Source organism: Diorhabda carinulata, chromosome 2 (assembly GCF_026250575.1).
Source record: "Diorhabda carinulata isolate Delta chromosome 2, icDioCari1.1, whole genome shotgun sequence".
NCBI lineage: Eukaryota > Metazoa > Arthropoda > Insecta > Coleoptera > Chrysomelidae > Diorhabda > Diorhabda carinulata.
In genome coordinates this window covers 4,180,498-4,195,571 of record NC_079461.1, presented here as the reverse complement: position 1 = coordinate 4,195,571, position 15,074 = coordinate 4,180,498, and the positions used below count along the sequence as shown (strand labels likewise).

The 15,074-nt window shown below is 30.3% G+C and overlaps 2 protein-coding genes across 2 annotated transcripts; both read left to right on the top strand.

Moving 5' to 3' along the window:
* Positions 1 to 727: 727 nt before the first annotated feature.
* Positions 728 to 4,165, top strand: LOC130903644 (isocitrate dehydrogenase [NAD] subunit beta, mitochondrial). Its single transcript, XM_057815869.1, has 6 exons — positions 728 to 969; positions 1,152 to 1,193; positions 1,244 to 1,527; positions 3,004 to 3,310; positions 3,368 to 3,577; positions 3,631 to 4,165. The coding sequence occupies exons 1-6, from the start codon at positions 928 to 930 to the stop codon at positions 3,874 to 3,876; spliced, it is 1,131 nt and encodes a 376-aa protein (XP_057671852.1). The 5' UTR covers positions 728 to 927; the 3' UTR covers positions 3,877 to 4,165.
* A 1,143-nt stretch (positions 4,166 to 5,308) lies between these two features.
* LOC130903928 (putative uncharacterized protein DDB_G0282133) lies at positions 5,309 to 12,850 on the top strand. Its single transcript, XM_057816323.1, has 2 exons — positions 5,309 to 6,338; positions 8,159 to 12,850. Exons 1-2 carry the CDS (start codon positions 5,455 to 5,457, stop codon positions 10,101 to 10,103), a joined length of 2,829 nt encoding a protein of 942 aa, XP_057672306.1. The 5' UTR covers positions 5,309 to 5,454; the 3' UTR covers positions 10,104 to 12,850.
* Positions 12,851 to 15,074: the final 2,224 nt, after the last annotated feature.

Below are 15,074 nucleotides of genomic sequence, written 5' to 3'. Positions count from 1 at the left end.
TGAAGTTCAGCGAGTTTAGACGACAGAACGAATATGTCAGAATCGGTGTTGCCAAATTATCTACGAAAAATGCTTGCATTTAGTTATGGTTAAAGTAAATAGATTACAAAGTTTGATTTACAAATAGAAACGCTCGCGCTCGCGTTCCAACGTCAAGTAGAGCGTAATGCCAACAAGAGCGCAAGCGCGAAAGTAATAGTTTATATCTCCAACTGTAAACAGTAGTAGTAGCTCCAAAGCATGGCGGCCTCTCCAGAGCGTGTTGGGCTTGGGCATTATATGCCACTGAACAATTTCACTAGAATTTTACATTAGCTGCTCATGGTTTAGTCAGCTGAATGTCCAATATCAATAATAATTTTAATGTAAATATTGTAATATTTGCCCTTAAAGACAATATGGTACCTGGTTGGGGCATAATTCCGACAGAAAAAATACTTATTCATAAAAGCACCAGCGTTTCAGATTTTTTGAGTTAATCCTTTCATTTCAGTGGTGTTTGCAAGGAAAAAGTATCATTCATGTTTGTTACATAAAGAAAAATTATAATTAAAGGGTTAAGTAGTACGTTCATGATGGTCAATCAAACTCGTTGTATAAAGTAACAATAGCAAATGGATTTTATCGGGTCTCATTTTTCTGTAATTACAAGACTTTTATGTATTCTGACAACATTGTATTTAATGCGAATAAGTGATTTTTGACGTTTGACATACACAATTTGGCTAACCTTGTTATACAATTGTGCCAATAGAATATGGTTTTTGCAAAAATGACATTTTTTGTACTATGGAGTGCGAATCTACACGAAACGAGTATCCTAACCTATTGTGACCCAGTTACTGGGTAGTAAAAAATAAATAGATATAGCTGAATTACTTACGTTATTATAATAAACAGCCTAAATAAAATATATATTCTTTAACAATGGCTGTAAGCACCAGAAATGTACCAAAATTACTTGTACAGGTAAGTTTTAATATCATGAAACACAAATACTATTTGATGATATAACACCTTAGGTGAAGAAGTAAATATATATTTCACCAATATAATTCAAATGTAATATTATTATGAGAACGGTGATGAGTTTTAATACAGTGCTATAAATTTGTTTTATTTATCATTACATTTATTTTTTCAAATTCCAGGCTCTTCAAGTCCTACCAAGGACAAGTTCAAGATGTTTTTCTGTAAGTACATTTTAATATATTTAAAAAATTTTCTATTAAAAACGTTTTAGTCCGGAATAGCTGAACGGCCCGACGCCAGAACAACATGTACATTAATACCAGGAGATGGTGTTGGCCCAGAACTCATGTATTCAGTTACAGAAGTCTTCAAAGCGGCTGGAATACCTGTAGATTTTGAAACGTATTTCTTTTCAGAAGTAAATCCCACTCTTAGTGCTCCAATAGAAAAAGTTACTGAAAGTATTTCTAGGAACAGGGTTTGTCTAAAAGGAATATTGGCCACCCCCGATTACAGTCATACAGGTGAATTGCAGACACTCAACATGAAACTTAGGTAATTAATACCAAAAATATTTTACAGAAACATTTAATGTAAAAAAATTAAAGTATAATATATGAAATTGAAGACATGGATTTGGATTAGCAACAGCTATCTGAACAAGCAACTCCACACCTGGTTGTGGCTATTTTTAAAATTTTTCATTTGTTTATTTGTTGTATGAAACTTTGGGGAATGTAATAATGATCATTGAAGAGAATTTCATTTAATCCAGAAAAATATATTTTAAATGATTTATAAAAATAATAATAAAATGGAAAATTAAAAAAAAATATTGGACTGAAAAACATAGCTCTGTATTTTCAAAGAAATAAAATAAATTTTATCACATTTTTAACAAAAAACTGACACAATAAGTAAAGTAAATTTACAAAAGTACAGAATGATAGTATAATTTTCAGTAATACATAGAAAGCAGCAACAAAAAATAAGAATTCATGGTAATAGCAGCGAAAGGGTTAATCACTTTAGTCAATTTTAATAAAATAGTGCATTCTAAACATTCTATTTCAAAGTTATGTCTTAGTACAGCATTTTAGTATAAAAATTTGATTTAGGAACTTCATCCATGGAGCAACTGAATTCTAAACAATTTCATATTTTCATCATTTACTAGTTTGTTTTTTGTCCACACTGGTTGAACCAGTTAAAGATTAATAACATACTTATAAGTGATATATTACATATTTGGTTGCCAAATAAATTCTTGATTCAGTTACTGTCGAAGTATGGTTGGATGGCATATAAATATATTTCGATTCGAGAAAGAAATGTAGGATGCAGTTGAGTGCTGGTATAATCAGATTTAAATGCTTTTACTTCTAACTGCTGATGTTCCGACACCTTGATAAAAGGTAAATAGCAATGGTACTAGAAATTCAAGGTTACTATTGATATACAGAGGCTTTGAAGTTATTCAACACATAATTACAGATTACAGTCAGAGGTATCGCATAAGTTACAGAACATACACTGTATAAGAGTTTAAAATAATTTATTAAGAACTATAGTCAATGAAAACTATTTACAAAAAATACTGTAAGTAGATGGCAATATAAATTCTTATAATCATATTAAGATGCAATGTAATGTCATTCTATCAAGAAACAGTTCTTTGGAGAAAATTTTTCAGATTTAAATAGATCAGACAGTGCAGTATCGTAAGGTGATTCTGGTAGCAACTTTTGGACAAGCCTTGGAGGTGATGGAATCAAATGAATTGAGGGAACCATCCAGCAGTCTCACACAATTTCGACACACATGGACTCTTTTATATAAATTTCTTATTTCTTAAACCTTTTGATATGTTTATGTTTGTAAATGGGGACGCATCTTGTAGTACCGACTTTATATCAGTTTCCATATTCTTTGTTCTGTAATAATAAATTTTGTTGGAATATTGTGATATATAATTTTTATTCCTTTATAAAAGTTTGATAATTTTTTTGAACAAATATTTCTGATATTCAGGAATGCTCTGGACCTCTATGCCAATGTAGTCCACGTTAAATCTCTACCAGGTGTAAAATCAAGACACAGCAATATCGACTGCGTTATTATTAGAGAACAAACTGAAGGAGAATATTCTGCTTTAGAACACGAGGGAGTCAAAGGGGTTGTTGAATGTCTTAAAATTGTTACCGCTATAAAATCTCAAAGAATAGCCAAGTTTGCTTTTGATTATGCTACTAAAAACAACAGAAAGAAGGTAACCGCTGTACACAAGGCTAATATTATGAAATTGGGAGACGGTTTGTTCTTAAAAAGCTGCGAAGAGGTGTGTATATTTCATTATAACTTATAAAAATAATTATATCTTCCTATTTTGTTGTAGATGGCCAAGTTGTATCCGAAAATTGAATTTGAAAAAATGATCGTAGATAATTGTACCATGCAGATGGTATCGAATCCGCAACAATTTGACGTTATGGTTACTCCTAATCTTTACGGTAACATCGTGGATAATTTGGCGTCTGGTTTAGTTGGAGGTGCTGGCGTCGTTGCTGGAGCATCGTACTCCGCTAACTGTGTTGTCTTCGAACCGGTTAGTTTGGTTTAATAAAAATGTTTCCATATATTTCAACCAATGATTTGTAGGGTGCGCGTCACACTTATTCAGAAGCTGTAGGTAAGAATGTCGCTAATCCCACAGCGATGTTATTGTGCGCTTCTAAAATGCTCAGACACGTCAATCTACCAGTTTACGGAGAAATGATTAGGAATGCCATTGAAAAAGTTTTAAAGGATGGTAAAGTGAAGACAAAAGACGTCGGAGGACAATCCACAACTCAACAGTTCACCTATGCAGTTATTAGTAATCTAGAAATACCCAAAACTGCTTGAAGAGTCCTAACATCCTTAGAAATAATATTTAATCATTATAGATAGGTATATATCAATTTTATATTGTGATGGTGATGAAATGTAATAACTGTCACTAAGTTTCAATTAATAAATGAAATTGAAACTTTTGATTTTGATCTTTTATTCTTCTATTATGGTTAAATAAATATATCTAGTCGAAACTCTCAATAGCCATTAGATGACTTCGAAATAAGTATTATATTTATTTTTCAATTGTACATTTTTGTTGTGAGATTTTAAATTATTAAAATAAAAATGTTAAAACTAATCTTTTTTATGTTTGAACCTGTTTTCGATCCAACCTCATAGAAAACTTCAATTATGAACCGAAAGAGACCCCATGTTTTGAATTAAACGATAGCAATTTCTTTCTTATCCTGCTTTTGTATCTAATCTTTGTTCTGTCTCATCTAACCCCTTTAACCTCTACAACTGCTACTAAAAATTTATACTATCCATCAACTATTCCACCAATAAAACCCATCACAGCTTCTCGACGCATAGATCTCTCACAAACGAACCCTTTTCCTATTTCCACTACTCTACCATGGACTAATGTCCTGCCTAAATTCAATACATCCCTCACGAGATACACCCAAACAAGGGATCGAAAATGCTTTCAAAGAAATAGCAACTTTGATTCAATAATGTTAAGAACACGTTCGAAATTAGAAATCTGTGCTCTACAATCACAGGATTTTAAATCCTGAAAACGTTTTATTAGCACCGCGAGCGCATAATTTCAAACTGCGCATGAATCTGGTTACAGAAAATATTTAATATATCTACCGCTAACAAAACAAATAGTAGCAGTTTATGAGATATAAAAGCAACATGAGTGCAGTCAATGCATTCAATTATCCCAGGTACATTATATTTTAAAAAGAGACTCAAACATTTCAAATTTATATTCAAATGAGAATAAATCATTAGTATTTTTTTTATTTTCTTCTCTACCCTATTTTCAAACTAGGAGGACCATTTTAGGAAACCTGAGTGACACCACTAGAAATCACTAAAAAAATTACTAGATTAGAAGCAATGACATAAAATACTCATGGTAACATTATACAGTCTGGAAATAATGGATCCCAAACTAAAAAATAATTAACCTTATAGACACACAATAAAAGAGCGAATGCATATTATTAAAAACAAAAAAAGAATTTCAAGGTCGGTGTCAACGTTTGTGAAAGGTTAATAACAGTTAACAGTCAAATTTGTTGGCACATGAAGTTTAGAAATTTTATAACAATGATGCGATCTGAGTAGTTTCTGATCAAATGTTAATAATTCAGTAAAAACATCCATGCAAATTAACTGTTATTTAATTATAGCTGTATTTCATTTTGTGTAGTAAACATTTACGTAAAAATATGCCTAATCAATGACAATGACAAAAATGACATTTGTTTATTGTCAATGAAGGCGTGTCACGTGGAAGCGTTTATTTATGTACGATGTGGCTACATTTAGTAAACACCGTGTAGTAGACATATCTTATCTCTCTGATTCATTGATAACTATTGAATTAGATTTACGCCATTTTACATAACGATGCTAGCTAACAGTTACATCGTACATGAAGCGGTCAATCAGAATCAGCAGTTTACCCAAGAATATTTATACACAGAAAGTTTTTATACTCAGCAATATACAACAATGAATAATTTGGAAGAAAACAATTATGAAAAAGAAAATTTTCCAATACAGTGGCACGTTGAAAGTGAAAATCGTTCAGTAGATCCTGACATTGTAAAAAATACGAATTTAAGAATAGAAGCAAAGGAATTCGTTCCTAGATACTGTTTGGATGTAAATACGAACATTAATTATGAATCAACAAAGGATACTGATCAGAGTGTTGTATATAACAGATCAGGCGGTCATACATTAGTTTCCACCCCAGAAGAATTTAATAAAACGAGTTGGGCCGATGATACAGCTGAAAATGTGGCTGAATGTTTATCTGATTTAAGTAGTAAGTTTTATAATACGGAATTGAGTGAAGGGGTTCATTTAATACAAGAAAATGAGAGCCAAGATACACTAAGTACTATGCCAACCAGAAGCTTTGAAGAATTCGTTGGACAAAACATCAATATTAATGAAAATCCCGAACAATTACATAGGTATTGTAGTGTTGATGAATCACATTTACCAGAATTTAATAATACAGTCCAAACAGAAGATTGTATAGATAGAACAAGTCAAAACAGGGACAAAAATGATGCCGGTAACAAAAACTTTCAACCTAGATATCAATATGATAAAAATAATAGAGAACATAATAGAAATTGGAAAAAGGATGATGGACATTATAGACAAAAAGGTAAATCTAGATATTCTCAAACATTTAGAGAAAATTTTTCAAGAAATAAAGACGAAGAACCAAGAGATTTAAGGAGGAATCACCACTCAAATAGTGACCAGCAAAAAGAGTAAGTATAATAAAATTAAACAATGTTTTTATTGTTAATAAATTATTATTCTGTGCAAAAATTTTTTTAATAAAATCCACATATTTCTATATATAAAATTTAATATAAAGTGTAAAGTTTAAAAAAACACAGATTTTCAATAATTCAGAACAATTTACTTTATTGAAATATTTACATACAAATACAGATAAACTAGTATTTTTTGTCATTTAAATTGTAGAAATCAAATATTACTTATCTTTAATTTAAGTTATTGAGAAATTTTGATTTTATAAATCATTTGATAAAATTAAAAAAATAATGCATTCAAAATTATTTGGAAATAATAATGAGAAAAAAATTTAATTATACAAAGTTAATTTGTTCAATAGTTCAAGATCTATTGTCATAAAAACAATTGCTTATACATCATCAATTATAATGGACCAGTCATTTCTTAAATAAGTCTATAATTATATCTTAATTATTCTAAATATTATCATTGAATTTTATCAGAAATATTAACAAAATAAAAACTTACTTTGTAATAAGTGATAACATAAATTTATCAATGTTTTATACTAAATAATAGAATAGTACAATTTTGATATGAAACACTCTACATATTTTATAATATAATATGTATAATTTTGGGATTTAAAAGGATTTGATAAAGACAAATGGGAGGATATCAACTATTTAACAAATATTGAAGAAAAAGTAAACTTCTTTACCTCCCAGCCTGTGTCTCTGTTTGAAAAGCATTTATCCCTTAGAACAGTTCGAGTAATTGAGCCCCTTTGTCCCTAATTAAATACTGCCCTCAAGGTACTAGTGGCTACAAGTTTGCAAAAGACCAATGAGATCAATACTTTCTGAGTGTATTCTGATGGAGGCTCCTGAATCAATTTGTAATAGCTGAGTTAAAAAATTCTTGAGCATCAGTCGGGATTCTGTAAGGGGTATAGCACAGCAACTGCAATGATAAATATCACTGACAACATAATAAGAGCACTGGATAAGGAGAAGGCTGTCATATCCGTATCCTTGGGTTACTGCAAGGCATTTGATGTGCTGAATCATTATTTTTGTGTAAAGCTGAAATATCCGAGATTTGATGGAATATTCTGTAATTTTTTTGGGTCTTATTTGAAAGGAAGGAGGCAGAGAGTTTGTACAGATCAGAGTTTATTTGAGGCTGGTGAAATAGTATCTGGTGTGCCACAATGTTCAATAGTTGGCCCACTCTTATTCCTCTCACTCTCAAATTCAATGATATGCTGGTGACACCAGGTACTGCACTACTTTCATCCTGCAGATCCAGAAGCAGCAGCTGTACACCTATACAAGTCTGTTCTTAATTTTAAGATGAAGAAAAAGCTTTGTGAATATCTGGTATTATCTATTTTTCCCTACTTTAATGTTATTTACCTTTCTTGTCTTGACATGGCATCGAAAAATCGTGTGTTGTAAATTTATTTCTAAGCGAGGTAAGTATGACCATATATTGGTCGAAATTAATGGTTAAAAGTGTACAACTGTTTATTTGAGGGAAAAACTTGTTTATTATGTACATACGACAAATCTGTTAACAATTCTTCAGCATAAATATGTACTATTTCAAAGAAGTTTCACGTATTTAGCTGTTAAACCTAAAAGTACAGAAGTACTTTATTTAGTTAACAAGTATGTAACCGACTTTAACTTTTTTGGGTTTATGTAATTATTTAATTAATTTATAGTTGAGACTGTATACTTTGTAAGTTGTATTTTGTACACATATCAGACCAAGATCATTATTATTATAATTATATTTTATTTATTGTAAATTTGTTTTACAGATCACCCTACCGACACCTAGAAAATGATGCAAAACCAAATAGACAATATTCAGACAGAGGTAAAACTCAAGATAAGTACCGTAATTATGACAAGAGAAGAAATTATAACAGATCTTCTCCAAACTTCATAAAAAATAGTAATGAAGCAATTGAGATACAATGTAGTACAACTGAAGTAAATACCAATGAAGAAACTAATAAGAATGAGAATAATGAAGTAACGGTTGAAGCAGAAACTCCTACTCAGAAAATGACAGAATTTAATAAATCAAACCATTCAATTAAGAAAGGAAATCAATACAGACATAATCGAAAGGAACAGGATACAGATGAAGAAAGTTTCAAAAGGAAATGGTCTGATCGACAGTCATACGGCAATAAGGAGGAAGTTGAAGAATCAAAGTCAATAAGTGAGGAAAAAGGTGCAAAACCTAGAAATAGGAATTATCAGAAAGGTAGATTTATGAATCCTAGAAGTTCCTCCAATAATTTTAGAGAATATCGCGATAAGAAAGATGAAAGGCAACAACAACAAATTGAACCGGCAGAAAATACTGAAATAGTTAAATCCGAACACCACAAAGAAAGAAAATCAAAATTTTATCAAAATTCCGATATTAAAAGTAGAACACCGGACAATAAAACTTCCAATACTGAAAGCTTGGATGAAGAAAAACATAAGGAAAGAAATAGAAGATTTCCAGATAAACATAAATCAATGAAATATAATTCGAAAAATCAGTCGTGCAGTGATGTTGAAGATGGTATCAGATTGAATAGGAGATCGTTTAATAGAGACGAAAGTGAAAGAAAACCTGCAAAATCATTTAGAGATGCTCTATTCGAAAAGAAACACGATAAACCGCGAGATTTGAAACAAGAGCGGGGCGATATTAAAGTAGAAATAACTGTACGTTATGAGGGATTCAAGAACAGACCGTCTGCTATGTCATATACAGAACATGTTTTTGATGAAACATACGCAGAATCAGACCCTGAATATAAAGCTTTCCTACAAGATTTAAAAGATAACAAATTAGTGGCATCAGAGAAAATCAAAGAACAAAATCAAGATTTGTTCAAAATGTCTGAAGATTATTCATTGGCTCACTGTGTAGCTGAGGATATGAGGATGGGGAGTGGAATAGCTGTTACTTTTAGAAATACCTTTCGTCATGTCGATTCTCTTTTAAATGTGAACGAAAAACCTGGAGGTTTGGCAGTTTTAAAACAAAAGGACAGATTCTTGTATTACCTAATTACTAAAAGGAGATCCAGAGATAAGCCTTCTTACGAGGATTTTTGGTGTTCTATGAAGCGTTTAAGAGACCACATTAAAAAACACCAAATAGTCAAATTAGCTGTACCGACACTCGGCTGTGGTTTGGATCAATTGAATTGGCCAACGGTTAAACAAATTATGGGCTATTTATTCAGAGATATACAGATTGAAATAGTAGTTTGTAATTTTACGCCGAACGAAGACGCTGTACCAACAAATTCAATCAAAATCCATCACAAAAACGACTATCTTCCAAACGCCAAAGAGTCCATAATAGTTTATTTCACTTCGGCAGATTCGTACGTTACTGAAGAAATTTTGGAATTGAACAAACGATTCTCATTTCTAGAAGATTTCAAACGAGCCCCTAAAAATTTCGGAGGTGTTATTAAATCTAAGGTTTCAAATTGTGTTTTGTGTGGGTGTGTTGTTAGAAAAACAATCAAAGACTGTTTCAATTACAAAAGTTTTTCTATGGCTTTGAATACTATAAACAAAATCATCTTGGATACAGGTTGTGACACTATAGCCTTACAACACCTCAAAGATGACAAGGACGATTTATTACATCAAAAAATCATTACTCTTATTATAAACTACTTGGAAAATGCCGAAGTTTTCGTTTATATGGGTCAAATGGATGAATCCTTTGGGGAAACGTAACCTTGTATTTAATTATTTTTTGCAGTCACTCAAAAAAGTGATTTATACCTTTTTATACGTTATCTACCATTTTGGTGTTGATAATATTAGGTAAACTATTATATTTAACTTTAATTGTGGTTTATAACTTTTTTTTTCTTTCATCTTTTCAGTTGTCAGAAGAGTGTTTCGGTTCTACTTGTACTCATTTCTTCTGTCTTCACTTATCTTCCGCAATTTCTTTTAGTACGTCTATCCATGTTTACATTGGTCTCCTCTTTTGTTTGTCAGTGGTATTTCCACCATCATAAATCATCTTAATTTTTGTCTATTTTTCTTGTAATTGTATGCATATTTCAGTCTGCTCACTATTTCGATACTTTCTCTGCAATAATGGGGACAATGCGTTAATTTTTCTTTTTGATATTAAGACCAATCATCAGAGTATAAGAGGTTCCTATATTCCTATATTCAATTGTTATACTTAGGGCTTCATTTTTTTTATATTGTCTTCTCTTGTCTATGATAAGTATATTCGTCAATATCTAGGAGCTTCAACTGTCCTATGTTTGTACTCTGTATAGCCTGTATTAGCCCTTCTCTTTTTTAACGACCACATCAAATGTTGCTTTGAACATAAATACAAAGAACATTTCTTCCCATTTCTCTATTGTTAGTTCTATTGAGTTTGTTTATTATGTATATACATTAGATTACTATCGATTTGTCTTTCCAGTATAAAAGCTGCCTTCTAGTTGTAGTTCTTAGTAGTGCCTTAGTCCAAAAATTTTTAATAAAGTTTATAACTGGTTCGTATCAGATATATTGCCCTACAATTTTTGTATTGAGTTTTTTTTGTGTATAGGTAGTATTATTTTCGCATCTGTTGTTTCTCCTTTTATTCTTTGAAAATTTTTTTAACTAATCTATATCATAGTCATCTAATTAATTTTAGTGCCCCTTCTCCAACGGGTTTTGTTTACTTTTACATTTGAATAGATTATAGCACTTTTCGTAAAGCTTCTCTTGTGATTATTTCAAAATTTATAATTGTGGGCCTTCTATTCAATAATTGCACCAAATTTTTTTTCTTCAATTTATATAATAACAATTTATTCTAATCACATTGGCTTAGAATAATGATTCTTGTCAAAATTATATTTCTTTCTAATTGAACTACTGTTGTGGTACTCATTGTATAACAAGTTTTGAATACATTTCCAACATTTATTATGTTTTGGGAGCTGAAAAACATTTCTTTAATGACAATAAATAAAACCAGTTTTATTTCCATATTCAGGGCTCCTTTCTTGGCACTCTTCATTACAATATTCCATTAACATTTATTTTTATATTGTATGTAAAAGATCAATTTTGGCAAGGACCAAATTTCCGTGATACTTTCCAATAACATGATGATTTTTCTTTGTCCTTATTTAATTTTAGTTAATTTCGAGATTTTACACATTTTCACCTCATCCTAGATAAATTTTATTGATATATTGATAAATAACCAAAAAAATTCGATTGAATGTTTGAAGATATTTTATTTTAAATGGATGAGAAGAAAATGGTAAGAGATTTCTCCACATATATTATAGAAATTTTTTGTAATAATGCATATTATTTTACAATCATGTAATTGCTTTATACTTATTAACTATATTTGGTTTCTTTTATATTTTTATAAACATTTTAGGAAAACCTTTACTAGACTATGAAAATGGTACTTCTATTCTATACTTCTATTTTGATTCAAGAACCTTACATGAAAATTATATCAGAATATTTTTAATTGTGGGTCATTGAAAATTTATTTATGATTAATACTCTCCCATAAAGTGATTCAGTGATTCAAAGACTGATCAGGTTTAACCCACACTAATCAAATAGTTTTCCAGATAGTAAAAATGTAAGCGGTTTTTAATATCAAGCATAAGCCAATTTCCAAACATCTTTAGCAAAAAATTAGAGATTTCTATACTGTAAACCAAAAAACAAGTTCTAGAATGATCTAAACATCCAATTTTTTATTATTTTAACAATTCATAACTTGATATATCCATTATAAATCCAAATTATTGAATTTGAATCAATTTTTTTCTTAAACAAAAATCATATTACCAAAAAATCATAATCCACAGAAAATTTAATGATATTTTTAAAACTATTAAACAATTTCAGCCTCTATATAATATTTCAGATACATTTTTAACATAATCAGAGGGTACTATGGCACTTCACTTGATATCATGCATCTTTCGATATCAACAAACCGGTAGCTTATAAAATTTTGAAATTGGCTATGCTCACAAACTAAATATATCCACAATTTTTATATAGAATATTATTTAGTTGATTCTATGAAGGGTTTCATCAATATCAAATCCTTTGTAGCGAAATCCTCCAAAAACCACAAAACAAATATTTTTTTACAATTTATTATACCATAACGAAAAGTTTTTTATTGGGCATAAGTATATAAATGTAAAATATTTAACCAACTTGAATATAATTAACTGTTCCATTGGTTTCCAATTCCTCTTTGAGTACCTTACTTAAGAGTCAAAATTTATCGAAACAAGAACTGGGGCCACTAAAATGCAAATTTTCAAATAATTCATTTAATTGAAAAGATTATTTGTTACAAAATTTAACAATAATTTGAAAAATGAAAAACAAGGCAACTGTAATTCTACTACAATTTTTCTTATTTTCTCAAGATCTGTAGATCTTTCAAAACCCAAATAAACCTAAAGAAAAAATAATTTGAACTGGTGATCTGAGGGAGCACTTGATTACTCCACTATTCATGAAAAGTATTTTCAAAATAATGTTCAACGTTTACTGTCTTTGAGAAGTAGTTTTAGAGTTGTTGGTAACTGTTTTATGTTGCTACAACTTGAAAAGTAATTAATTATAGCAAATGTGAATCCTCACTCAGGTAAAGTGGAACAGTTTAATTTATCACGAAGTTCTAAAATTAGATTGGAATTAAGCTGACTAGCGATTTTATATACATATGTTCCATACTTTTTTCTAGCACTGTATATACATATTTTACACAAAAAACATGAGTTTTCTATCTGTGTTGCTTATGTAATAAATACTTTTTTTTATTTAGCATACTTTAATTAGCACGATTAAATTTATGTAACAAAACTGCATAAAGTACAAATCTATACAATGTTTTTTAGGTAAACAAAAATTTATTTTAGGTAAATCCAACTTTTCATTTGTTATTGTTTTTTTTTTCAGTAGCGGGTTTGTCGCCTGTAGGCTTTTCTTCTTTGTATTGTAAGTAGATTTTGGGATCTAATATATACTACGACCCGTAGGATCTTTTGTGGTCCCTTTTTCTTGCTGCGATACTACCCAGTGTTTACAGCTGATCTGTTAATCCTACACGCTCCCATAATGTTTCACACTTCGAAATAATGTGAATAGAGGTCTAGTGTTAGTATTCGTAGGTTGTTTTTACTTAAATTGATACATTCAGCAAATCTTCTCTGGTTATTGTTTCCCAGGAGAGTCCTTGTCTGTCTCAGCCACAGAAGGTTGTCCCAATAATTGGTTTTGCTCATAACTACATTCTTTTCTCTAATGCCTTTTCTACAGAAGGGTTCAGGTCCCATGAACAGCAAATTTGATCTTTAGTTCACAATTATTTACATTACATTTTTCATTAGTAAAATCTCTACTATATAATTTGATAAATGTTTGATAAAAGTTTTCTTTAAAATTCTTTTTCGGTTTTATATTCAAAATTTAAAAATAATAAATTTCAGTAGGTATTTTGAAATTAAATTTGATAATTTCCTAATTAGACCATTGAAATTGACTGATTGATTGTGTAATTAGATTTAATATTCAGTGACATGGATGAATAAATATTGTTAAATTATTGGTTAAAAGTTATAATTAAATAAATTGTGAATTTCAATTATAATGTATCGCTGTTGCAATATTCATCATGCTAATAGTATATTTTACGAAGTGTTTAGCAATTGTTCATTTAGAGATGTTCAAGTATTTACTATACTGCATATAATACTATATTTCCATTTTTATCAAATTACTTCAAACTTCTGTAAAAAATTTTGAACGAAATTTGCTGCCTTAGGCTACAGCACCTCCATGAAGTTGCCTCTTGTTTTAATTATTTTAAAATTTCATTAATGCCAATTGTGAGAGAGTGAAAAGAAAAATTGTTAGAGTAATTATTTCAATTAATATTAAATACTTACATAAGGCGAAATATACTTGATAGACCCTAAGCAGTGGGAACTGCATTGTGCAAGACATCTAGCAGCACAGATCAATAGATTTGTAGAAAAGGTACAATCTTGCACTGCCAAGGACTACAAGATAAAACAATGTCCTTGCAAGTTTGGGACACATCATGGTAAACGTTGTCTACATTGTAAACATGAATGAATACCCCCGTCACTTATTTGGTCGAATTGGCTAATATTCCAGGTAAATTTCCCATGAGAGAAACAGTTGAAGAAACGATTGAAGGTGGTCAAACCACAGGATCAGCCAAAGCAAAAACTGCCACTTCTTCTCTTGAGAAGACCTATATATGTCCTGCTCAGCAACTGCAACTTCTCACCGATGTGTATCTTGCTGTTGGGGAAAATTTTTGAACTCTCTTATCAATATACATTTCAGAATGGACACACTAACTGTGTCAGAAGAAACATCTGCATCGGGGATGATAACATTTCTACAATCTAATCATTGACTGTTTTTGAACCATATCAATTGAGTACTTCAATATGTTATGGAAGTTCTTGCTATACCAATATCAGCCAATCACAAATTATTACAATTACTTGATATATTTATTAGCCAATTAACTAATTACTCTCTAATAATTTTTATTTTCTCTCTTATCGTCTCTATTAGCATTAAGGAAATTTCAAAATAATTAAACCAGGAAACCAACTTTGCGGAGGTGGCTACAGCCTACTCAACCAACACTGTTTT

What these genes read in the sequence shown, in the direction of transcription:
- LOC130903928 (XM_057816323.1), top strand. Translation starts at nt 5,455, where the DNA reads ATGCTAGCTAACAGTTACATCGTACATGAAGCGGTCAATCAGAATCAG. An exon ending in AATAGTGACCAGCAAAAAGA is followed by an intron (nt 6,339 to 8,158) that starts GTAAGTATAATA and finishes TTTGTTTTACAG; the next exon opens with ATCACCCTACCGACACCTAG.
- LOC130903644 (XM_057815869.1), top strand. Translation starts at nt 928, where the DNA reads ATGGCTGTAAGCACCAGAAATGTACCAAAATTACTTGTACAG. An exon ending in TACCAAAATTACTTGTACAG is followed by an intron (nt 970 to 1,151) that starts GTAAGTTTTAAT and finishes TTCAAATTCCAG; the next exon opens with GCTCTTCAAGTCCTACCAAG. An exon ending in ACTGTGTTGTCTTCGAACCG is followed by an intron (nt 3,578 to 3,630) that starts GTTAGTTTGGTT and finishes AATGATTTGTAG; the next exon opens with GGTGCGCGTCACACTTATTC.